Source organism: Dreissena polymorpha, chromosome 6, assembly GCF_020536995.1.
Source record: "Dreissena polymorpha isolate Duluth1 chromosome 6, UMN_Dpol_1.0, whole genome shotgun sequence".
Classification (NCBI taxonomy): Eukaryota; Metazoa; Mollusca; class Bivalvia; order Myida; family Dreissenidae; genus Dreissena; species Dreissena polymorpha.
Window position 1 is genome coordinate 35944479 of NC_068360.1, and position 26801 is coordinate 35971279.

The 26801-nt window shown below is 36.1% G+C and overlaps 1 protein-coding gene across 3 annotated transcripts in view; it reads right to left on the minus strand.

Annotated features, from left to right (window-relative positions):
- LOC127833548 (TPR and ankyrin repeat-containing protein 1-like) overlaps positions 1 to 26801 on the minus strand; it is a 139827-nt gene that overhangs the window by 58044 nt on the left and 54982 nt on the right. For all 3 annotated transcript variants that reach the window (XM_052358855.1, XM_052358856.1, XM_052358857.1), the window contains exons 16-27: positions 22197 to 22322; positions 18192 to 18342; positions 17089 to 17279; positions 16404 to 16527; positions 10373 to 10511; positions 9364 to 9503; positions 8757 to 8908; positions 4396 to 4534; positions 4022 to 4162; positions 3285 to 3407; positions 1381 to 1536; positions 328 to 473 (exon numbers count right to left, since the gene is read on the minus strand). In XM_052358855.1, coding sequence (XP_052214815.1) covers positions 328 to 473; positions 1381 to 1536; positions 3285 to 3407; positions 4022 to 4162; positions 4396 to 4534; positions 8757 to 8908; positions 9364 to 9503; positions 10373 to 10511; positions 16404 to 16527; positions 17089 to 17279; positions 18192 to 18342; positions 22197 to 22322 — 1728 coding nt within the window. The remainder of the gene's footprint in view (positions 1 to 327; positions 474 to 1380; positions 1537 to 3284; positions 3408 to 4021; positions 4163 to 4395; positions 4535 to 8756; positions 8909 to 9363; positions 9504 to 10372; positions 10512 to 16403; positions 16528 to 17088; positions 17280 to 18191; positions 18343 to 22196; positions 22323 to 26801) is intronic.

A 26801-nucleotide genomic window follows, 5' to 3' on the forward strand; every position in this document is an offset into this window, starting at 1 on the left:
AATACCTCGGGTTTTCTCCGAATACAGCCGAGCTAAAAATGCTGTCAAACATGAACGTAAAAACAATTTAATTTCTGTTACTTATAATCATATTTGTTATGTTTCATTTTTCCCAAGTTCATGGTTTATCGCGCTATTTTCCCAAGTTCATGGTTTATCGCGCTAATGTTCCCAATCCATATGACACAGGCTGTAACAAATAAAAGCAAAAAACATCAATGACATTAAAATGCAGCATTGACGAAACAAAAAACAAAATAACCTTAACATGTTCTCTTGTATGTACTTAGCAAGATAAAAGACACCAAACGGACATAAACAAGTGACCTTGACAGCCTGTGAGATGTTCTTAGCCTTGGCTACAAGATGGAAGAGACAGTCTCCATTCTGGTCCAGCTGTTCAGGATCCAGATGTCCATTCTCCTCACGGTTTGAGTCGTACTGGGTAAGCAAATGCTCCAGTATAGTAAGATCTGAAACATCGCTGAAAGCATAAGAGGCTACTCGAAAAATTGATGTCAATACTCTAAATACTCTAAAATAATTATTAATCGAGGAACATTAATATTCTTTGATTTCGTGGGTTTGCTTATTTAATTTAACACACATCGGAAAAAAACAGACGCAAATTCCTCAAATGTACCTGTTCACCAGTCTATTTTTAAACACGAAATTTCATACAAATTATGTTTAATAACTTGACAGTATTTCCATCATTTGTATTCAATAAAGTTCCTGGAGGGCGTCGGTTAGCCTTTCAATGTTCTATTTTGAATTCAGGGGTTTAATCTCAAATATTTGCATTAAACGTTCCGATGTTGTTATCTCAATTATATTGTATGTGTCTAATGTGTATTTTTGTGCAAAGTCTAGCAATGTGTAAGACTGATTAACCACTTGTCAATAATATACATTCTGCATAGAAAAGGTACCCCTACAGGTACAGCTAAAGTTTCACGACTTTGTACTTGCTTAGATTCTAACAATTACATTCTAAGACTTGTTTTATTTTATTTTGTTCTTATTCAATTTTATGGTTGTCAAAATTCCTGATGTTTAAACAGCAAGAAATAATAGAAATATAAGATTTTGAATACAAACATTTGTGCATGAAACTGAGGTATGAAAGTGAGTAACCTCACTCTATTTAAAATATAAATTTAATAAAATATTACTAACTTTTAACGAACAATTTTCTATGAAAATATACTGATAATTGATGTGTAAATGATCGAAGAAAAAATGTTTGAATTTCAGTTAAACTCTTGAGTCTTGAACACACAAAATACAAACTTTGAATTCCGACCCATGGTTAAGAGCATACTGTATACACTTGACAAGCTCGGGTTAATGTCGCCAATCTATAGTTCTAAGGCTTACTTTTGTCCTTTCCTAGGGCTATCTGAACAGCAGCATGCATGGGCGTATCTCCGGGACTTACTGACAAAGCGCGTGTATCAGCCCCACGCTTAATGAGCTCATACAGAACACGATAGTGCTCAGCGGCCACAGCATACTTCATGGCCAACTGTCCACCTGAATTATTGAGCGTCAGGATACAATACATCAACATTTCGTACAAACTAATATTTTGACAGTGTCTTTTTACAGTATATGAACTCTGGTTTTAAGGGTTTTTTTGTTTGCAATAACAAGGGGCCCGCAAATAGTTTAAAATTGAGGGACTCTACATCGCAACACAAAGTACACATGTGCACCATGACAAAATAACCGACCAACCAACAGATCAACAGGCAGCACATCTCAGCACAAACTTCATTTGCGGGATTATTATTATGAAAACTTGTTTGACCATGTATCGCGGATCAAGGCCGGTAACTAAAGTAATCATAAACAAATATTGCAAATGGGAGGATATAGAAATTATATTTAAGCTCAGGCATTCACTATATGAAGGTGGCCCACCCAGGGTTCGACTATAATTTCTGATTAATCATTTTATGAGAAATTCCATGATTGTTTTACATAAGGTTTAAAATATTAAACATATACGAATTAATTGCTAGTATAAAGGATGTTAAGGCATATATATAGGATCTGGCACTAGTTGTCATATCATACCATATTTTGTTAAACGAGATCAGGAATTGTGTTAGTAAGCGAGCCTTTGGCGAGCTTACCAACGAATTTCCTGGACGAGTTTAATAAAATATGTTATGATCTGACAACGAGTGTCAGATCTTTTTTATCACATGCTTTTAAATGAGCAAATTAAATAAAAAATTACGCAAACATAATGATAAATCCCGAATGTTGTTTACATTTCGTGACGTAATTGGACGTTGCAACGTCATTTCAGTAAAATAACAAAATGCGATTGGTCATTAAACGAAAACTAAGCCAATGAAAACGCTTAACAGTGTTGTATTACACATGTGTAATATAAAAAAAATTGTAATGATTGTATTACAGGGTATAGCATGTGATAAATAAAGATACTGTTCAATAATTGGATCACTTAATCCTCTAAAAAGATGCATCAATATCTTTAAAAGTATAAAGAGCTTCACATCCGTTACCACAATAAATAAGACTTTATTTCTTGACAAAAGATAATATAGACAAAAGGGTCATGATGGTCATGAAACACCTTAGTTCAAGAAGCATCTTTGGAAGACCTGAACTAGTCTTTACAACTGTTTACCCAAATTCAAACATGACCAAGTATTTTTATACGTTTCATCAAAACTGAGTCATATATGTTTCTACTACAGTGGTAACACGGTATATGTAAGAGTAAAACATGGTGACCAACTTTTCCGTGTGGTGATTCAAACTCGGACTATATACTGTCCAGATTAACATTCTGATAAAATTCATCAAGATTGAGGCATCACTGTTGTTTCAATAGTGATAAGGTTTTCTAAGATCTGATCTGGTTACCTAGGTTTTAAACGCACGTGACCCAGATCAAACACGACCTAGATATAGTGAAGATAATCTTTCAGATAAAATTCCATCAAGAATGGATGGAAAATGTGAACTCTGGATTGGTGACAAGGTTTTTATATCTGATCCGTGACCTAGTTTTTTATGAAAGTGACCCAGATTCGAACTTTGCCAAAATATTGTCAACATAAAGAAGTGCGAATAAGCATTCTGAACAAGTTTCATCAATATTGTATGACCACACAGAGGTAACAAGCTAGAAATTTACGACACATTCTGCAATACAAACAACAATGGACACAGACTGACAACAATAGCTCACAAAAAGTACTTCGTGTCTAGGTGAGCTACTAAAGGTTTAATAAACTGGTTACCATCACTCCCAAATGACGCATTGCTGTTGAGAAGATTAAGCACAATCTGAAGCTTCAGATCTTCATTTTTTGCCAGTGACGGCTCATTAATGACTCGCACTACAGTCATGTTGGTTGCAAAGGCTGAAATGGGGAAAATAATTAGATGTAACCAAAACCAGTGTGTAAAGTCTAAAGGAACTATATTTATATTTAAAATGGCTTTACAATAATTTGTGTTCTTAATTCCAACTAAAGAAGTATACAAGTCAGTTCCTACAAATTATCAACCTTAAAGTCTTATCAACCGAAATCCAGATTGAAAAGTTGTTTAACGTTGTTAAGTAAAATCAATTAACAAGGCATGCATATTATGACTGTGATAGAAAACCTCCACATGATATATTAAGACATATATTTATCTTTTCAATAACAGTCTGCATAATTCCACACACCATTATGTTTATCTTTAAAAAAAAGTTTACACCCATTCACACACATTTGCGTTTATCTGGTGTATATATTTTTCAACACAGTTAACATACATCATTGTGTTGATCTCTGCCACAATAGTTTACATACATATAAGTTTATCTTTGCTTAATATTCTATCTACATTTAGGCCTACACAATTAAGTCTATACTGTCCATACCAGTTTACATATAGTCACACAGTGGAGTTAATAATTGCAATAGCAGTATACATATATTTACATAAATTCTATCTTTACCATAATTGTCTACAGATATTGACACACCTTTGAGTTTATCCTTGCCAAGAGTGTTCCTGTATTTCCTGACCAGCATGTCAAGCTGTCTCCAGTGATCACCCATAGCCAGTCGCTCCACAATAATAATGATATAGTCTATAGGGATACACAGCAGGCTGTTAATGTGCTCTAGAAAGAGAACCAAATCATATGTGTGAAACCTTCTCATATTGAGAACTTGTCTTACAGCAGTCGATTAAGTCTATCTGATCCATTTGAAACTGTTCTTCATATAGAATATTTTATACTCATTCTTTAAGGTTGTAACTTAATGTTGCGATGAATAAAGTAATTCTTAATATCACTTTTTGGCACAAAATATAAAGAGTTGGCTTACAGATTGATGCCTATGAGAAGCTTACCCAGGTTTTGCATCTTAGACAAGGTCTGAACGACGAGGGAAACTGTTCTGCTCACAATACCCTCGTGACGAGAACTGGAATGTTCTTCAGCTAAAATCTTTGTAAGTTTGTCGAAACCTTCAATCACCTCTTTCTGAAGCTGCGTGAATATCATATTGTTCTAATTTAAGATCTTTTTAAAACTGGTAACTGAACAGTGTTTAATCTGACGAGCGTTCCAAAGCCATTTAATGGCTTTTTCTATAATTATATAACGATCTATATGTTTTTTTTATTTTTTATTCAATATCATACATACAATGTAAACATGTATATGATCATACAATATAGTGATATACAAAGCAATAAAGTTCAGACATGTTTTACAAGATATGCTAATATATATTTATTTTTTTTTAGAGAGAAAAGAAAAGCACAACAGAGTAATAGTTATGAAAAATGATGAGTTGTATAAAGTCGGAAGAAAGCATACTGGACTTGTGTTTTTTGTTTTATATTCACAATGATCTTGTCAGATTAAAAAATAAAAATTAAAAAAAATAAATAAACAAAACTATTTTAGAGAGATAAACTAACATTAGGGTAAAATGTATATAAGTGGACAAAACATTATGAGAATTTAATCCGATTCCATTTTTGTTCAAAGATTTGTAATGTGTCATTACTGAGGGCTATTTCTTTCTCAATCTGGATTTTTAGTTTAAGACTATGGACAAAGCAATTAAAATTTGGTACTTGTTTTTTGTACTTCATGTTTAAGATAAAATATTTCATCAATATAACCATAAAATTCACAATATTATTACAGTCTATTGATTTCAATGAGTTAATTCCGAAACTTACATTTAAGAAAGATAGTTTAACGTTAAGTTGTTGTTGTTCAAGAAAAGATATTAATTGATTCCAAATAGGCTGGATGTGTTTGCACTCCCAAAAAAGATGTTCTATAGTTTCAATGTTTTCAAAGCAGAAGTCACACAGATTTGAGTTAGATAATTTGCATTTAAAGAGATATTTATTTGTAGCTATAATTCTATGGATGTATTTATATTGAAAATTTCTCAGTGTGCTTTCAATAGTTGCTTTATATGGCATGGTAAATATGTGTTTCCAATTAAGTTCATTTTCTTCAAAAAGGACTTGCCATTTATTTTGGATTTTGGAGTTTTCTGTAGGGTTTTTAATTTGTAGTGTGTAAAATATTTTATTTGTTTTGTTTTTTCTTCCAAGTATGTTTTCTACAAATGTTGTTTGAGTACATGGTGTATTATTTGTATTGATTTCAGATTTAATATGTATGGGTATACTTTTGATTAGTGTGTAGTACTTCAGAAAATTATTTGAAGGTATTCCGTATATGTAGCATATATTATCAAAAGAGTAGAAATCCTTAATTCTGTAGTCATATAATTGGTCGACATATTTAATGCTTCGTTCAAACCAGTCTTTATAGAAAAGCGTCTTATTGTTTGAAGTTATGTCTTTATTGTTCCATAGAATTGTTTTACTGCTAGTTTGGGTTTCTAAGTTATGAGTGACATCACTCCACGCTGATAGAACATCAGATAGAAATATGTTTTCGTTTGCAATGTCATGTAAGATAGTATTGCTGATGTTACATTCAAAGATTAAGGAGTCACCATATTTTTTTAGGATTTTCTGGTAGAATAATTTCCATTTACTCGTATTGGTATTATCTAGGTATCTTTTAACCCAGCTGCATTTGATTGCATTCAAGAATGAGTCAATGTTCGTTAATTGAATACGATCTATATGTTAATAAATCCCAGATTATATGGTCTTGTCTATAGCTATATAAAGGAGCCCTGTTTTGACAAAAGGGGTTTAATGACATTGAAATGACGTGGAGAAAATTGCTTATAAAGTGATGTCATATAAATTGGGATTTAAGTACCATGCTTTCCGAATTGCGTTTATGTACTTTGAAGCGTTAAACTTCCAAAAAGTGTTTTGTTCTCGAAAAAGCCATGGATAGCAAAATTGAGATAAGATATGTTTGTTGTCAAAAATTATTCAACCAATCACTTACAATTATTTATGCACAGTGTAGTTTTATTTACTGACCAGTCAATGGATTTTTTGTATCGCCATTTTGTTTCTATTTAACGTCCTACAATTTGATATGTATTCCTCGTATTTTAAATGCAACATCACCGCGTGTCTATGTTGAATTAGTCATGCAAATCAAATAAACTTTGCAATTTATGTTTTTTTTAATATGTTCAAGCTTTGTTTCAATATGTAATAGACCATTTGTTAGGTTGAAGCCTCAGTGAACACATGTTGATTATCAACACAGCATAGGTTAAAATTATTGTGAAATACTCAGCGTATACAACACCAGGCTTCTTATATAAATGCTTTATGATATCACTGTAAATTTAAGTAATAGAGAGACGTGACATGTACCTTATCCCTGTAGTTGTGTAGTAATTTCGATTTCAATAGGGGTCATCTGCCAGTCTTGATCAATATACCTATGAAGTTTCATGATCCTAGGCCTAAGCATTTTTGAGTTATCATCCGGAAACCATTTTACTTTTTCGAGTAACTGTGACCTTGACCTTTGACCTATTGACCTGAAAATCAATAGGGGTCATCTGCCAGTCATGATTAATGTACCTATGAAGTTTCATGATCATACGCCTAAGCGTTCTTGAGTGATCATCCGGAAACAATCTGGTGGACAAACGGACGGACCGACGGACGGACGGACGGACGGACCGCATGTCCAAAACAATATACCCCCTCTTCTTCGAAGGGGGCATACATATATAACGATACAATTATCGATAACACATGAGACTCGCTCAGTAAAATATATAACGATACAATAATTGAAACCACATGGGACTCAGTTTTTTTGGTTAATTAACGATGTTCCTGAACTGGAAGGTCTTCCTTGGACCAGTGATTCTTCCGTTCCGTGGAAAAAGGTAGTGTGATGCAGTTATTTCGACTAATGACCAACTTTCCAAAAAAAATATGTTCGCATTTTTTTTTGCACAAAAATGAACATCTATTTTGTTTAATTATATTCAAATCAATTATTTGTAATAGGAGAACACTAGGTATAGTATTTAGTTGATAATATGCACATACATTTAATGCTTTTCAAAACAACAAATTACATGTTAATTGATATTGCGGTAAGTATCACTTAGTACTTCAGATATTCCTCATCCACATCAGACATCGAGGCGGTGAGGCGAGGCTGCGATGAGGACGAGATACAGCTCAAAATGCTTTGTGACTCTGGTTACACATTTGGTGATAGCTGCCAAATGTAATGCAATCCGGCGGAATATCGTTGGAGAGACAATTATACTTGTTCAAAGTAGTTCGTCCATATGTGCGTTTGTCCTTTCAAGACAAAACATGTCCTGCCCCGGAAAGGGATTAGAGTTCATGTTTCTTTGCACTATAGCTGTGTTTTGTTTAAGGTTTGAAATATTAGATGAGTTAATAAGAAATTGATATATATATACAATGCTGTTTCTGTTGATTATTAATTTTATTCATTTAATCGCAAATTGTCAAACGAAGTAATAACGTCGTCTTACTGCTGTAAAGTCCGTAACGTTAATGCGCAGAAACTAATTGACGTTTACAAATTATAGTGTATTTACAAAATACGGCATAACTAACAAAGTATACGAGATATCCACACAAGGTTTTCGGATAGATCATTTACAAAAAATGAATAAAATATAATAAGTAAAAAGTAAAATTCGAAAATGTTGTCATTAAACCCCTTTTTTACAGATCATGGCCATATAGATTCACTTTTCAAATATTTACTTCTTACATGGACATTATCTAAGGGTTGATTTGGTAAAAGGTTAATGTATCACTACTTGCTAAAACTTCACAAATGTAACAATAGTAGTCTCCCTTGCAATAGTACAGCTGTATTTAACCAATTTTTACATGATTGTTTATACCTATTTCGGCTAGTTATTTCCTATTTGTTGTGGGTTATTATTTTGCCACTTAAATTCAGGTAGCCAAGAGTTTGTTTAGAAAGCAGTTTTAAGCCAGTTTTTGTCAAATTATATTCCTTATTGGGGCGCATGTTTTTTTTTCCAACATAGCCTCAATAAAATCATGGGCTGGTTAGAATTGTGAGATTGGTCGGAAATAATAAAAATACATATTTAATTAAAAGGCTACGTAATTTGTTTCTATTATCGTTATCTTCAGTTTTTATTAATGAGAAAACGTGATATATTTAATATTCAGAATAAACATACTCCATTATTTGTTGTACCCCTTATCGTTCCATTTTAAAAAAAAGCTTACGAAGTACAAGTTACATTAAGCAATATGCAGACACATACTATGACAGCAGCCTGCTGATAAAGGTCTTCACAGAGGTTACAGGGGTCCTTGCGACGGGGTTTCTGTTTGTGTTGTTTCACCTCAGCAGACTCTGATGCCGTGGTACTTTCATTGCTCTCTGTATTGTCTCCAACTGTGCTTGCGAGTTTCCCTTTTCAACAAATAATTATTGTACTTTAGCCCTGCCATTCGAAAATGGATCTTATGAAACATTCAGCCAGCGCAGATCCAGACCATCCTAGGAAACCTTGAGTGGCTAAATAGCATTGGTCATGGCATCTCCTGACCAGTGTTGGGAGTTACAGTTGCTGCATATGACATTAGACGCATTTTCAAATGATTCAGCTCATTTTTAACTAGCAGTTGATTTTTGCTTGGGAAACATTGAATTTAAGAAAAAACATTTTTCTATAAACATTGTTCGGTCAAGCGATTGGAGGCAACTTAAATACAGAAGATTTGCAAAACTTTGATAGCACTAATTGCAGTGTTTTGTCTGGAGAAATTATTCAGATAAATATGATCAGCCAAATTTAAATCATGAGAGAAAGCAATTAACTGGTAATTGTACAAGTCGTACATTATTCCAAAGCTTTCGAGTGTTACCTTTGTTAAACATGGCCATGCGAAGCAACTCCCTGCTCTGATATTCTCCTGAGGGGAGGTAATCCAGTGCCACCTTATCAGATTGGTTACATGCACTTGGGTCAACTTTCCTCTTCAACAACATCTCAATGACATCTTGTCTGAAAAGATCAAATACTGTGAAACCATTTATTTGTGTGATCCTGAAAGTATGTATTTTTCAAAATATGACTGTTTCGTCGACACATAAATTCGCCATTTTCGAATTTTGAAAACACAACGAAACAGAATTTGCGTCTGTCATTTTCCGCGTTATTTTTTATATACATATTTGTGATGAATCATGGTGGGAAGAGGGGGTCACTTGCAAAAGGTTGCTCCTGTTTGTCGCATGCCAATTAACTACTCATTTGTTATAGGCGATAGTTACTGGCCCTTCTTGGTGCATGCCAATTAACTAGGAAATTGTTATGATTAGCGGATTAGTGGGACTGAATGACCATATACACGTTTTTGAAGCCACAAAGCCAATTCACTTTTCTACCAGACCAAAGTAAACGATCTTGATACAGCTTTAGCTAATAAGCATTTTACAGGAAAAGTCAAGTGTCGGTTTAGTACACAGTAGCATGTACTCCCATTTGCGTAAAAACTGAATTTATATAGATTGCATAAAAGATGCAGGATGTATGCGTTGATTACGTTGGATATTAATGTTTCAATCTGTTTACTCAAAAAAAGTGATAATGCAACGAACGAGGGTAAATGTTGTAGTGAGGAAATTTCAGAAAAAGGTTCTAGTGGCAGTAGCTAAAGCTTTGTTACATGTCTTATCAAATCAAGGAATAAAGACTGCAGTATTAACACATAATTACAACGACAGTTATTTCAATAGCACAACACAGAAAATACAAATTATCCACAAAAAACAATCCCACTCATTATGTTCTTTCTTTTTTACAAAATTTAGTAATATTATAAAATACCATGTATGTCATATTAATTGAATATGGTGCCACTTCTTATTTACCTCATCTTCTTGCCTGCGTTCCTCTGCTGCGTGGCTGTATGAAGCACCGTGTTGCCACTCCGGTCAACTTTGTGCTGGTCAGAGTAACCCGGGCAACAATAACGCTTCAAAAGGTACTTCAGCAGCTCCGTTGACTTACCTGTACATGGATTTCATATTTGAAACTAATTTTGGTAAGAATTTAATATATTAAGATGTTACAAAAACATTAAAACTACTATTTAAACAACATAATCGTCCATAGTTTTTTACTATATGTCATATGCAATATCCTGTACAAACAGTGTAGGCTAGCTGTCGTTCTTGGCCAAACATAAAGAATGTCATCACTCTATACAATGAATTGAATACAATATTTTACGCAATGAGACTATATTTTTTTTAATGATTTGAAGATCAACAGAGAAAATAAAAATAATATCTTGTGATAATAATAAGTCAAAAGAACCACTTTTTTTAAATATGACAGTATTCCAAATAAGTGAAAATTATAATGTAGTGCCGATGACCAGTCAACGAAACGCTCATGTCACATTATGGTTAACTAGCAAAAAAACAGAAGGAACCTGGATGGTGCTCACTAAGAACGCGCGTTCTGAAGATCTCTTCTTGCCCTGGCTGTGGACGTGTGTGGATGTGTTGCTATGAATTAGTGATAGCCAGGAAGATCAGTTGAGTTTTGATTGTGTGAATTTCCCTGGAAGATTAAACTATGTGTGTGGACGTGTTTCCCCAGGAGAATTAGTACCAATTGGTGTCATGTTGCCGACGACAGCTGAAGTATGTTTCCCTCAAGAATGCCGATTTGTTCCATCCTGATGAGGTTTCCATTCGATGCCAATATGCGTACCTTATTTAGTGTCTTTGCTAGTTGTTGCAGTAGTTGTAGTAGAAATCCACGAAGAGCTAACCGGTACAAACACTTAAATGGTGTCAGTAGTGGGTTGTTTTTACGGTATGGCTAGTTCTAGAACTCACCAACGCCACAATTAATTCGGGTTATGTTGACGCTCCCGAAGTACTTAAGGCTATTTCCAGTGTGGATCACACATCCGTTGGGGTGTAACCTAACGCATACTTATGGGCATCGTTGTTTACAAAAAAACAATTGCATTTTAGAAAATTATTTATAAATATTTCATCACAACAGCCATAGTTGTATAAAAAGGATTCTTGAACTTATTTACATATATTTAATAATAAAGTATGTAATCGAATATATAAAATAAAAGAATTTCGCTTAAAATTTAAAAAGAAAACGCAAAACAGTCTTACCTTAATGTACATTGTTAATGCGCTTGAGACGAGTAATTGGACTTGTAGGCCAACATTTTCCTTAAGTCTGTATACATAACGGATGCCATCGCAGATATAATTTGTAAAAGAATTAAAAAAATGCTTATTAAAGTGCAGTTTAATTGAAATCGAGATCGGCCATGAAAACATCCGTTAAACTGGTCGAACGTGATAATTTTGCTTTGCATGTTTCCTACCAAGCCATTTGATCGATACATTAGCGATTCGGCAAATCAACAATTAGCAAGAACGAAGGCGGAGTTATATTGACCAATCAAAATTTTAAATGGCCATGTTTGTAAGATTTTAATATTCACTTCAATAAGGAGGTCAGTCCGCGCTAGACAACGGACCAGATAGGTCACACTTACTTGTTGTTGTGAGCAAGGTCTTGAGGCCTTGCTTTGATTTTGTTTAGATCCTGTGCATTACCAACATTGGAGAGCATTTGTGTTCATAATGAATAAAACACATCGCAATAAAACTGAAATGGACCTGTGTACGTCATTGTGCTACTGATTATGTTACAGCGGCCATTGTGGATCTCAGGTAAAGCCTGTGTAAATTAGGCCCTGACATCCTAGAAGTATTAAGTAGACAGCCCCTAAGAGATGGACTTTTCAGATTTTTCGAGGCTGGAAGGTGAAGCTCAAGCCAGTGATAATGACGAAAATATTAAGAAGGAGACAAGGGGTAGGTCAGCACCCAGACTCGAGGATTTTAGCAAACTATACCTCACATAGGAACGCAGGACCAGGTAAAGGCCAAGCTGGCCGCCTAGATATCCAAGTTGGAGGCAAATATCACTGCTCGCTGGTAGGAGCTCCAAGTGAAATGTAGTAAACCTTTGCCCATGTGTATGAAACCATTTTACCCCAAGCGTCGGGAACAGCCGGGCTCTGTTGTTTGTCATGAAAAGCATGCCAAAACCATTTTATGATTATATGGCCCATGTGGAATCATGTCTCCCTGCCACGCCCCAGTCATAAGGTTTGCTTCCTTCAGGAGAGGGCCAGAAGGGCGATATGATTAAAGAAGCATAGTCATGATTCCATTACCTCTGAGGCCCCTTCTACAGCCCCTTTATATTTAATACAACGGCGCGCTTCAGATGGTTATGGCGTGCCGGTGCTTTCCAGTGAAACTTCAAAGGAGTCTACACAACCTCAACGCTGATCAAATGGTCCTGTTCTGCATAGTTTACCATTTCCAATGTCCCCTCCTTAGCCGATAGCAATATTCCTGTCTTATATTTATGTCCTGAATAACGGTCCAGCCCTAGCAATCTTACTGTCTTAATAACCCTCCTGTCTATAGCACTTTTTCGGTACCCAGTAACCCTCATTCGCAGATTTATCTCCAGATCCAGATGGGTCGGGATATTCTGACCAGGTTGCCAAAGAGCCCACAATGATATGCGGAGCAATTGGGGTTAGTATTAAGGAGCAATTTTGAGCGTTTCGTCAGAGTGCAAGATTTGTCTGACGCAGAATACGATGTTTGCTTGTGATGGTGTTTGACGGGTAAAGCAGTAAATTTTTATGCGGTACTGACCAAAAGGAGGGGGACGGTATGTCACGCCCAGCTTATGCGGCTGCAGGAGCGCTTTGACGAAAAAGACCTTCCTGTCACCGCGCAGGGTCGTTTTCAGGAAAAATACGAGTCCCAAGACGATTGGTCTGATAGGGTTCTTTCGATTTTCGATGGCAACCAAGGCAATTCGTGATCTACCATATGCTTACGCCACTGAGCAGACAGTTGAGAGGTTCTGTCAGGGCTTGCTTGACAATGAGGCAGGCAAGCATGTGAGCTTGCAGATTCCTACCCCAGCCGACTTGAGCCTCCGCGCTAAAGGATGACCAAAAGGTTAAGAAAGACGACAAGCTGAATTAAAGCAGTGATCAAGAAACACACTTAAGATGGGGTAAGTGGGTCGGCGGTCGACAAATTGACCCAGGTGGTAGAAAAACTACAAGATGCTGTGGAGCGATTGTCCAGCTCTTGCGGGAGTCAACGCACTGAACCCTGCGTCAGGCAACCGGTTCAGTTGAAGGATTTTATGGCATGTATGTGGCCGAAGGTTTCTATCAAGGAGGCACCCAGAGCCGAGGGTACAATGGGTATAACCAATGTCAGAGTATTCAGAGGGTTTGGGAGACGGCGCACCGAAACTAAAATGTCTCCCAAAGCGGCCACGGCCAAAATGCTTACAAAGGGGGGCCAGGGAACATGCGAAACCATGGGTAACACAATTCAAATTTCCACTATCCAAGCGAGATAGATATGGTTCCAAATGTTAGGAGTATCCTAAGGTATCGAGGTGGGACATATTGTGCGTAAAGTGTGTTGGTTTGGAACATTCCCGGCAAGTTTGTCTTGAAAGTCCGTTATCAAAAATGAGGTGATACCACTGTCAGTGACCGAGGCGGCTGAGCAGCCAAGAACATCGGAAGTAGTTCGCGTCAATCAGGTGGGTTCAGCTTCGCAGTTTTGTTTGAAGGTTAAAGTTGGTGATGTAGTGGTTGATTAGGCAGTGGATGTCGGCATCATCTTATATCGGGTATTCAAGTCTATGAACTGCGCCCATCCCAAGCTACATAATATTGAGCTACTGATGACAGGCAGGAACGCCTCCATGCAGGGTTCCATTGTTGGTCCCGTGCCTTTAAAGATTGGTTACTGCTGGTATTAGAAGCGGTTGTATGTAGCTCCAACAGATGTCAATATGCTAATTGGATGCGATATTTTGGTGCAACTCAAAGGGCCATAATTCATATGGGAGATGCCACTTTATATTTTGACCCTTGATAGGAGAGGCCGAGGGAAGGCCAAGGACCTGCATGACGCAGTTACGTTGGCGCTTCCGACAGTGCAAGAAGTCGTCCGTGATATTGAGGTGTAGATTCTATGTGTGTGGATGTGTTTCGCATGCAGCGGTTTAATATGTGGAGGAAGCCGGCCAAGGCGGCTACCAACAAGGCGACTGAAAACGCCAACCAGGTGGCGGTTGGAGAAATGGCCGAGAAAATAGCTCTTGACAGGGCAGACTAAGTGGTGGCCGAAAAAGGCCGACGAAAGGCGACTAGTCAGGCCCTAAGAAAAATGTACAAAAGAACTGCTGGTGAAAAGGATACCACAAGCACCGGAAGATAAGTTCTGGTGGGACTGGCGGTGAGAGATGCCCCGGGTGACTGCTGGAAAGGCAGTGCATGCGGATGCAAAGTTACCTCGGTTGACAGCTGTGAGTGTGGAGCTCGAAGACCTTTCAGGCGTAATTCTGATGGGTTGGGACCCTCAAGTTCTCGCTGTTAGCAGCGGTTCTAGTGGTCGAAATCAGGGAAATATCTGAGTAAATTGTGGGGGTCTGGGGAAATGCTAAGTGCTGAGGCGGCGGTTGAGCGTCAAGGCCGGACAGATATGACCAGGGATAACGGCATGAGGGATGTGCTGACGGTCACAGTGGCAAGCGCCAGAGGATGTACCTTCTCAATTGGTAATGGGTGGGTGTCGGTATAATACTTTTTCTGTGTTTTTGTTGTTGTTAGTTTTGTTTCCCTCAACTTAATGTCAATAAGGTGTATTCGTTATAAATTCAAACAATAACAACTCTGTTTATTGGACAGACTTGTTTATTTAGTCAGTGCCATTTCTGTAATGCATTTTAATAACATGATTCGTATATTATCTGTACCCGTTAAAAGGAAATGCATCCGATTCAAATTATCAGGTACAAAAAGGCTACATATTGTTTTGTTGAAAATGCAAGCATTTTTAAACAATTACATGTTTTGGACAGGAACTACCAGACGTTGTTTTAGAAATATTAAGGCTAGAGGCTTATTAAGTAACTTTTATTGGGACACTCGAGTTGATGATGTTTGTATATGAATTTTGTTTTGAGTATATAAGTCCATGCTATGTACAACAAAGGCAGTTGTGAGGCGACATGTTGCTGGATATTAATCATCTGTTCTCATGAATGATTGTAAGATGATACAAAGGGGGTAATTACATTTAATGGAGAGTATTTAACTTAACTTGTTTGACCGAGAGAGTGGTCGAACAATGGTCGACCGGAAAGCATCCTTACTTCGGGGATTCAGGCCAAGATCACATTATCCCCCAGAACGTTCCGTCTCAGAGTACGTCTTAGAGGGGGTGGCATAATTGTTCATATACAAGGGACACTGGTCCCGAGGGAAGAATTTTTGGGTTCTTCCTCGGGAGCGACGATACGAGTGCGACGGTACGACTCCTTCCGAGTGGGGCGTCATCCCAAAAAGAAAAAAGTGTGTCATCTCGGTGAGGTTCCAGTCGATGCCAATGTGAGTACCTTATTTAGTATTGTTGCTAGTTGATGAAGTAGTCATTGCCGAAACCCACCAAGAGCTAACCGGCATATACGCTACAATATTAAAATTTGTCTAACTGATATTTTTCAATATTTTACTGTAAATGCACCTTGTTCTTGAAAGAACTTGACTTATAATACATGTGCATAAAGTGTTTTCCCATTTTTTGTCTAAGCATGGCGCACTTCTAATCAGGGACTTCACTTTCAGCTAATAATGAATTCTTCTTTGAAAGATTGTCTTTTCTAAATCGAAGTACACAGTAGGCGGAAAGTGCTGTCCCTGATGAACTTGTGCGGACGACACTTTACGCGCATGTATTTAGCCAGTTTTTTTCATAACAAGGCTCATAGAATGACATATAATGATTGTTGCGATCGTACCGACAACAAGCGTGATTTTAATCACAGCATGCATGTAGGTGTCCCGATCGTCCAGAGAGAGTGTCTTCTTGTCAGCTCCACACTCCAATAGATACTGAATCAGGCCCAGGCACCAGCTATGCACCTGTGAACAGGGTTGCCATTATAAAAGAGCATATTCATAGAGTTTCCCATTAGAAGAATGCTCCTGAATACAAGGCATATTCAAATTTCATATATATATTTATGTTTGTAAAAATTATATATGAGGTTTAATAACTACAAATTTAAGTAAATGACAAAAAAACTTATTTTCGATACATAGTCATACTGAAACCCAAACTCGAACCTGTAATAATTACACAATTAAAATACAATGGTACGAAAATAAAGTACCATTTTCAATAGTTGCATGCACATCTCAGTACTTAACGTACATTTCACTCATTCAAATTTTCACTACTGATTGCCCCAAGCCCAGGAGCATTTTTTCCAATTATATTAAAATAACCCAAAGGATTGTTGGCCATTTACCTGAGAAACTGTAGCTCAGAGGAATAATACTCAAGAACCCTGGTTTTGGGCAACTTTTGACTTCAGGGGGGAGTTATGTGAACAAACTCAGTAGAGGACCACTATATGATGTTACCCACCAATATTAACATATCAACATTTCTATGAGGTTGACACCCAACCAAGGTATTACTTTAAGTTTATCGATAGCGCAGAATGGCTTCAAAGTAAGAGGCAGGTGAGGCTGCTTGCACTTGGACTGTTCATACTGGTGGAAGGCAGCAGATGCAGAGTCCCAGTCGTTCTTTGACAGCAATTTGTAGCTGGCTTGAGCCCAGATGTGACCATCCTCTATGGGGATCTTGTCCAGTCTTCCATGGAAATCTAGTAACATAAAATACAATTTCAAACAAAAAAAAATACATATAATTTAAAAGAGCACAAGCATTATTCACATATTCTATTAAGTTTACAATCGTATCATTAAAGAGTGCCATGATGGCTCTAAAGTACTGAGCTGAGTTCAAATGCTACAACAATTATCAATTATTTGACTTTGCAACTTAGTTTTTTAATTAACATGACCTATTTTAAACTTGGCCTAGATATGGTCAAGAATAAACTTCCAGCCGTAATTGCGTTGTAATTAAGTCACAAATTACGAATTAAAAGCGTTATAAGTTTTTTCGTTGATTTGATCTGTTGACCTATTGTTTTTAATCCCAATTTTAATTTTACCCGCATTACTTCGTAGCCTAGATATTGTCAAGATAAACATTATGTCAAATGTTAATCAAGATTTACTTATAAATGTGGTTTGTATAGAGTGATAACAAAGTTTTTTTACATTTTGACCTAGTTTTTGATAACAACTGGCACGATACAAAGTATAATCAAGATATGACAAAACATGTGGCCTCCAAAGTAGTAATGCGATTTAAGTTACAGCCTATTAGGAAGTACAAAAAACATAGTTAGATAACACAACATTTGTAAATATGCAGCAGAGACTTCTTTCTGCTCTCTTTTTCAATAGAATTTATAGTTATTATGAAAGATAAAGTTTGAAAAACATGCAAATTAAATTGAGACTGTTTTAAAATTTTAAAGAAAGTAATATGTTTCACAAAATTATTGAATTAGACACTGGCTTGATGACACATTTTTAAGTGCTTTTAAGATAAGAAACTAAACAAAACGTCTTTGTAAAGCCTGAAGTTAATTCTAATTGCATATATATTTATACTATGTTGATAAGACAATTATTGCTTTCATAAACTTAAACTATATGCTTACTCAGCGTTTGTAGTACAGGTGCAAGCTCTACAAGGATTTCAACCTTCACCTTGTCCTCTGAGATGGGGCAAAAATAAGCATTACAGAATGCCTGCATTGAAATCATTAAGTGTGCCATGCCTTTCATCGCTTTGCCAACACGGATATGGGCCTGCAAAATTGGAAACATAGTCTCAAAATGTTAATTAGATGGTCATGGTTATATAAGGTCACACGGATTTTCCTTTTCTGGATTTACATGAAATAGGAAAATATTCCCTAAAATTTTAAACGAACAGAAAACAGTGTATTTATTGATACAGGGAAAAAGTGCCATTGATAATGATTCCTAATAATTGCATGCATTATATGTTTAAAAAATATCATCTTCAATACTAATGCACGATACATACTGTGAAACTTAAGAAGAAATGTTTGGCAAGCACATGATTTTAAGCTATGCATTTTTCAACATTTCAACCTAGTGTTCTACTTTCTTACCCGACTTGAAAAAAGGAAATTGGTTAGAAAGTTTCATCAAGATTAGGCCTAAATTAGCCTTCTATATTTGAATCAAGATTTTCAAGGATTTGACCTTTATTTTTTACCCTACTTGACCTAGAAATTATCAACATAAAGCCATATAATCATCAAGATTAATTTAACAAATGATGTCACCATAAGTTCTGAATACGACCGAAGTATATTTTGACCCTTTTAATATACACAATTTAATTACAATACATTTTATACATAAGCATTACGATTTGCACAAATGAAATTATAAAATTTACTCCATATTTTAAATTATTTGGTTTGCGCTAAGGAAAACAAGCAAATTCGTTGAATTGATATTCCCCGCCAAATAAATTTTAGTTATGGATGGGTGAAGGACTAAAATAAAAGGTATAAATGAAGGGTTGTGTCTTTGTCAATTCCTTTTTAAGTCATTCGTTCCTGTGATGGGTTTCCAGACAATAAAATGCAGACCACTGCCTGATAATTGAGAACAATTACATGAGCACATTTTGAGAATCCATTTTAGAATGGTAGAATCCTTACCAAAGAAGGCATATTTAATCAAAATGTGTGATTTTGACCTGTGTGTGTGACTTTGATCATGACCTTAGCAACCTGGATCTTATATTTGACACTCAATTTTATAATGGAGAACAATTAAGGACAGTTACTACAGAATACCTTTATGCATATTAAAGGAATGACTAAATAATGAATAATTTATCAAATTTGTGACCTTTGACCTCAATGTTTGACCTTGACCTTAGCCCCTAGGAACGAATGTGAAGCAACCCCAGATGATTGAGAACAACTATGGCAAGTTTCATGGCTCTGGCTCATGTGTAAATTTACATAAAGCGCTTAGCTTATATTATAAAGCATTTTCTTCAAGATACAAAGGGCCATAACTCCGTTATAAACAGATGGAGTATAATGCAATTTGTCCTGCATCATTCTCTTATCCATATTTAAACTCATACCAAGTTTCAATGAAATCCGCCGTAGCACTTTCAAGATATGGCTCCGGACACAAAAGTGCAATGTTTCAAGATACAAAGGGTCATAACTCCATTATAGACAGATGGTCCACAATGCCATTAGGCGTGCATCATCCTCTTATCAATATATATACTCTTACAAGTTTCAATGAAATTCGCCAAAGCACTTCCAAGATATGGCTCCGGACTCAAAAGTGCCGGACGGACGGAAGGACGGACGGACGGAAAGAGAGACGGACGGAAAGACGGACGGACGGACGGCTGGACAACACACAAAAAATATCCATCCGCCTATGGCGGGGGATAAAAAAGTAGAAGCCAAATTTCAATCTCACAACGACGACCCACATATCAGCTTAATTGCTCAATATATGAGTATACCTGTGTCACTGTGTGAGACTAATAATGAACAACACAATTATTATCTTAAATGTATTGGTATAAAAAAGCATTGTATAAAATTGTCAATAAAATCACATTAACACATATATATTTTCCTCTGAAATTGAATGTTTAATTTCATTTATGTTCGTTTCATTTTTATTCACGTTCATGTATTGACAGGAACGGTCAGCCCCCCCCCCTCCTCTCCCCAATTCTTTTACAAACGTCCTTGTCATCAAACAACGTAGTCTGGTGCTTTTGGCTCTCTAAAAAACATGTACTGCAGTGTATAAGAAGTAAATTGACACATGGTTTCTATAAATTAAATGGGTCAATACCGTTTAATTGTGTGCATTTATACGATGTAAATTTTCCATTCTATAATACTACATGTATAAGTGAGTTGCACGTTCATATTTAGTCATGGTTTGTCACCGTCTGTTGCAACACGCACGCTTTCCGTGTGTTTGACTTAACAGAATACAATTTCGCGCTCGTATTAAAACACGGGTTATACATTTATAGTGAATGGTGAACGCGGTAAATGAGTAAAAATTATCTTGCAGCAGCAATTACTATCACATGGCTGTAGAAAAACAGTGTAAATAAGTTCTATGAATAGACATGACGAAATATTCATATACTGGAATTAAATTGTTACCGCATAAAATTGTTATCGGCTATTGTCTTCACAACCTACTCGCCATAAGTAATAATTGCGCATCATTTGCCTTAATCTTTTCATAAGTAACAATTGTTTACAGCTAATTTTTAAGTCATTGTTTGCAGTAAAAGGGTGTTTAATATGATGCCCGACGCCGTCTTTAATGTACTGTTTTAATTTCCATTTTATATTACGTAAAGGGTAAAACTATAATTCCTTGTTCATCTATCTGCTATAGATTAACATTTACTTCGTGACCGATGTATATCAAAAATAATAGTCGCCGAATAACCCCGCCCTCATAAGCGTTCTCGTAAACCGATTGGACAGTAAAAACCGCAGTTTGGCGACTTAAACGTTACCTGGCAATTTCTCGTGATGCATTCGTGATAGCATACATAATTGTGTAATGTAGATTGAATATTTGATAAAACGTCATTCTATCTCTTATCAGTGAATTATCTATTACCCCATAAGGCGTATATGGCGATTACATGCGGAAATAGCTAACGAGTGCTCTTTTAAAGAAGGGCATATTGAAACACGATGTTTCTGGCGATTGTTACGGCCTAAAAACCGGAATTTTGAGTGAATTTGAAATCAGATGGGTTTTTTAATCGCCAATTTCATGAAAATCTTATTTTTGATCGCCAATCAGTAACAGCAATTGCCAAATGCGATTTTGGCGATCGGTTAGACTAATGTATTAAATATCAAAGAAAGAGTTGTGGTTCTTGTACTCTGCGTTTCCTCTCCAAATATTCTATCAAACGAATTATAACCACCTGTTTAGCCAGTGATTACTGATTAGTTGTTTTGCTTAAAGTGTGTTTTGATCATCATGACAATATAGAATAAAGGGGCATAGTTTTTGTAATTTTTAGTTTTTGTCTACGGAGAAACAGACAGTAAGATTGACCGACAGACAGGTAGAGAGACGGATAGGAATTCATGGCGATTCCTCTTCACTTCGTAACCGAGGTATAATAAAGAAAGGGTTATGGTTGCGTTACCCTTCACTTCGCCTAAAAGCCTTTTTTCAATGCATGAAATTTAATATGAATTCATTCATTACATATTTACCTAGTAATTTAGTCTTTTGCCACACGTAACTCAGCTTTGAACATTGCTTAGATACTGTTATGGATAAGTATCATCAAGATTGAATTGTGAAAAAATAGGGATAATAATGTTTCACTACAAATAGACCAGTCCGCATAATTATTGCCCATACTTGACTATAATTTGAACTTGCAATACATATTGAAAAGATAAACATTCAAACCTTTCCCAAGAACTAAGCCAAAAGCACAGGGTTGAGCTGTGTGTGGTTAGATGACGAAGTTTCATCAATAGTGGACGAACACTTTGGCCTCTAAAAGGCGACAAGCTAAAAAGTTGACAACGCACCATGCCAGACATATACTGACAGCAATAGCTCACCTTGAACATTTTGCGTACCTTATACCAGTGTTCATCAATGGAGACACTTTGCATGGCATCATCATGAGCTTGCTGGTAGAAACCTAGCTTGAGGAAACATTCGGCTCTGTTTCCATACACCACCGCAATCTCGTGACTGCCCATCTAGAAACATACATCTTGAGTTTCAATTCAAATAGAACAAGAGCTGTCACCAAAGATGCCCCCTATAAACGCTTGATAGAAGTTAAAAGCTTTTTTCGAAACCTAAACGCAGATTTCGAAACCTAAACGCGGACTCTAAGTTCAAGGTCAAGGTCACAGGGGTCAAAATTTGTTTGCGTATGGAAAGGCCTTGTCCGTATATACATGCATACCAAATATGAAGGTTATATCTCAAGGGACATAGAAATTATGAGCATTTTTCAAAACCTAAACGCAGATTTCGAAACCTAAACGCGGACCCTAACTTCAAGGTCAAGGTCACAGGGGTCAAAATTTGTGTGCGTATGGAAAGGCCTTGCCCATATACACATGCATACCAAATATGAAGGTTATATCTCAAGGAATATAGAAGTTATGAGCATTTTTTGAAACCTAAACGTAGATTTCGAAACCTAAACGCGGACCCTTAGTTCAAGGTCAAGGTCACAGGGGTAAAAAAATGTGTGCGTATGGAATGGCCTTGTCCATATACACATGCATACCAAATATGAAGGTTACATCTCAAGGGACATAGAAGTTATGAGCATTTTTCGAAACCTAAACGCAGATTTCGAAACTTAACGCGGACCCTAAGTTCAAGGTCAATGTCACAGGGGTAAAAATGTTTGTGCGTATGGAAAGGCCTTGTCCATATACACATGCATACCAAATATGAAGGTTATATCTCAAGGGACATAGAAGTTATGAGCATTTTTCGAAACCTTTATGCAGATTTCGCAACCTAAACGCGGACCCTAACTTCAAGGTCAAGGTCACAGGGGTAAAATTTTTCTTGCGTATGGAAAGGCCTTGTCAATATACACATGTATACCAAATATGAAGGTTATATCTCAAGGGACCTAGAAGTTATGAGCATTTTTCGAAACCTATACGCAAAGTGTGACGGAAAGACTGACGGTCAGACAGACGGACAGACGGACAGACAGACGGACAGTCCGATCACTATATGCCCCCTTTTCTTTGAAAGGAGGCATAAACAATCAGAACACGTTTAAATCAAATACGATATACACAGGGGTGCAATTAAAGAAGAGTAAAATGCGTATACAGGGTTCAATTCAACTCTTTTTTTCTATATAGAGCCACTTAAATTAATTATTTGTAAAATTATTTTGACATTGAAAGGAAGTAAACCAGCGGAAAGGAAGAAAAATCACACCCATGTATATCAACAGTTCAAGTTCCAGTAAACACATCATAAAATGTTTCCAGAGCTGGTTATGATAGACATATACATTATTTCAGTACATTAAGTTCGAAATAACAATGAATACTATTACATAGTACTGTATTTTTCCCAGTTCATAACAATAACAAAATACAACAAGGGACAAAATTGTCACAAAACCAGGTTTTCATTGTGAAAAAAAAATCTGATAAAGGGAGAAAACTCAAACTGAACTTTTGAAATGACCAAAAAAAATTAACCCCCTTTGTAAGTTTTTTTTTTTTTTTAATCTATTTTTAGTCGTGGCGACCTTGACATTGGAGATATTGACGTGATTCTTTCGTGGGACACACCGTCCCATGATGGTGAACAAATGTGCCAAATGATTTTAAAATCTCACAATGAATGACATAGTTATGGCCAGGACAAGCTCATTTATGGCCATTTTTGACCTTTGAACTCAAAGTGTGACCTTGACCTTGGAGATATCGACGTAATTATTTCGCGCGACACACCGTCCAATGATGGTGAACAAATGTGCCAAATGATTTTAAAATCTGACGATGAACGACATAGTTATGGCTCGGACAAGCTCATTTATGGCCATTTTTGACCTTTGAACTCAAAGTGTGACCTTGACCTTGGGAATATCGACGTAATTATTTCGCGCGACACACCGTCCAATGATGGTGAACAAATGTGCCAAATGATTTTAAAATCTGACAATGAACGACATAGTTATGGCCCGGACAAGCTTATTCCGCCAGCCCGCCAGCCCGCCAGCCAGCCAGCCAGCCCGCCAGCCAGCCCGCCCGCATTCGCCAATCTAATAACCAGTTTTTTCCTTCGGAAAACCTGGTTAATAAAATCTAAACGACATGTAAATCTGAATTAATTACTCAAAGTTGCCCCTCTAATTTTAAGTAACTGACATTTAGCTCAAAATCATTAAAACCAAAAGTGAGCAAATCGGCCAAACAAATCACAATATTTAGAAAATTCCCAAAAATTAATTGCAATGTTATGCATATTTGTAAAATGCTTCATTCTGCAATTCAATAATAACCAATAATATGCAAGTCCTACAACAATCTAATACGTACGAGAGCTGTGTGTTAGGTCTACCTATAGATTTATCTGGGCAAAACCAATCTCCATAATGTCATGGTTCCAAATCCTTTTCTTTTAACAGCATTAAACTCTGGAACCTTTTACCTGAATCACTCACAGAGGTCAACAGGTTAGAAGGCTTTAAGGTTGCCATTAAAAGTCATTTAATGAATAATATTTAATTTTGTATATATGTGTATCTTTTCACTTTTAATAAGCAGATATTAACTTCGGCGTAGGTTTTTATTTTTAATAATTACTAGTTCATACTTCATAACATACATGTTAGCAATATATTTAATTTAGATAATTCATGATACCTCATATCATCAAATTACAACTGTCAAAATATCTATGTGTTGCAATAATTGATAACATTATCAATTGATCTTAGTTTCCAGCTCCTGTCATATTTTCTGAGCACTACTGTGATAATTAGTTTGATCTCTTTTGAACGGTGATATATGTTTTTTATCTCATTAAATAATTATTTTACTATGAACATAGTTATGTTTAAGGTCAACATAGTTATGTTTAAGGTCTGCCTCTTTTTGTCATGCCACCAATAATAAGGACCACAATGGAAATAAGGGCTTGCTCTTTTTTGTGTTATCCTTGGTTTGGTGAGCATGTCATAGTTTATTGTACATGATATAGTTTTTAATAATTGCTTATTATTTTATTCTATGTTATGTTGTGAACTGTGTATATGCTTCCTATGCCGAAATCTATCTATCTATCTATAATAATAAAAACCTTGTTTTTAATCCAGAAGGCATCCCCCATACTTATATGGATAAACCCTAAGCACCCTTAGATTATTAAAATATTGAATATAACCCCCCCCCCCCCAAAAAAAAAAATCAGACTTCTGCTACAGATTCTTAGATTTTTAAGTCACAACCTGTTTGAAATCAAATGTCAAGTAAGAATATAGCACAGCAAGTTCCACCCATGCAACATCTTTTCTGTACTGTCACTGTTGTTAATAAGCTAATGAAATTCACCCTGTCCACATTGAGTGTATACAGTACCTGCACATGTATGTCATGCACAATACTGACCTATTTGAAATCAAATCACACTAGTCATACTGCATTACTGTTTTTTCTCTCCATTTTTTTTCAACAGCAATTTGTATACAAGATTTATGTCTCGTTTATCATTTCTGCTCTACAAAATTTTCATTAAACATAACAAACAGATCTCAAGTATGGATTGATGTATGTAATTTATCATTAGGAAAAATATAAGACTTATTAATTTCTGAATATAAATTAATATTATTTATTTTCGCGGAAACGATTGATGTTTACTGGTTTCTATAGATACGAATACGGAACACTTTGTCTGTTTCGTTATGTAACGTTATGTACGGATTGCCTCGGTCCAGATGGTTAGCACAAAAGAATTACAGTTTTCGTACCACGTGATATGACGTGATTCCGAACTTTGTAAACGGCTTATGTTTGTGTTAAGATCGCCCAAACGTTTACAATTTATATTTAAAAGTGTGGAATAAAAACTTTACAATTTATATCTCGATCAATCTTCGGAAATGCCTCGCGGTAGAAAGAGGAAGGAAGTGGAATAAATGGGAGGACAATACTTAATTTCTGCAACACGACCTAGGTAGTGTTTTGTATTGATTTTGGGAAAATTTTTCGTGCTCCTTAAAGCATTCGTGCTCCATAAAGTGTTCCTTTCAATACAAACAACGAGGCGGGTTGCGGTGTTACTAAGGAATCTGTTAATCCATTCAGAGACCTTATCTACGTCTCTACTACACCAAAAGTTGATTAAGCAAATAATCTGGTGCGACCCCTGAATACGGGTCAGTAGCACGAATTACGGCGTTAAGCGAACAATGACTTGGCCGCGCACGTGTCTCGCTGAAACAACTCATTGCAAGGGGCGATTATGTGAACGCGCATAGTACATTTTATTAAATTTTCAAAAATATATTCAGAACATTTCCGTTAAAAATGGACACAGTATTTAAAACAAATAATCTTAGTTGAGTACACAAAATAATGTTATAATTGTGTTACAATAAGCTTTTCTAATTAAAGTACTTTAGCAAGTCTATTTTCTACTACGTCAGTTTTATGTATTTCATATATCATAGAACTTAGCATTGT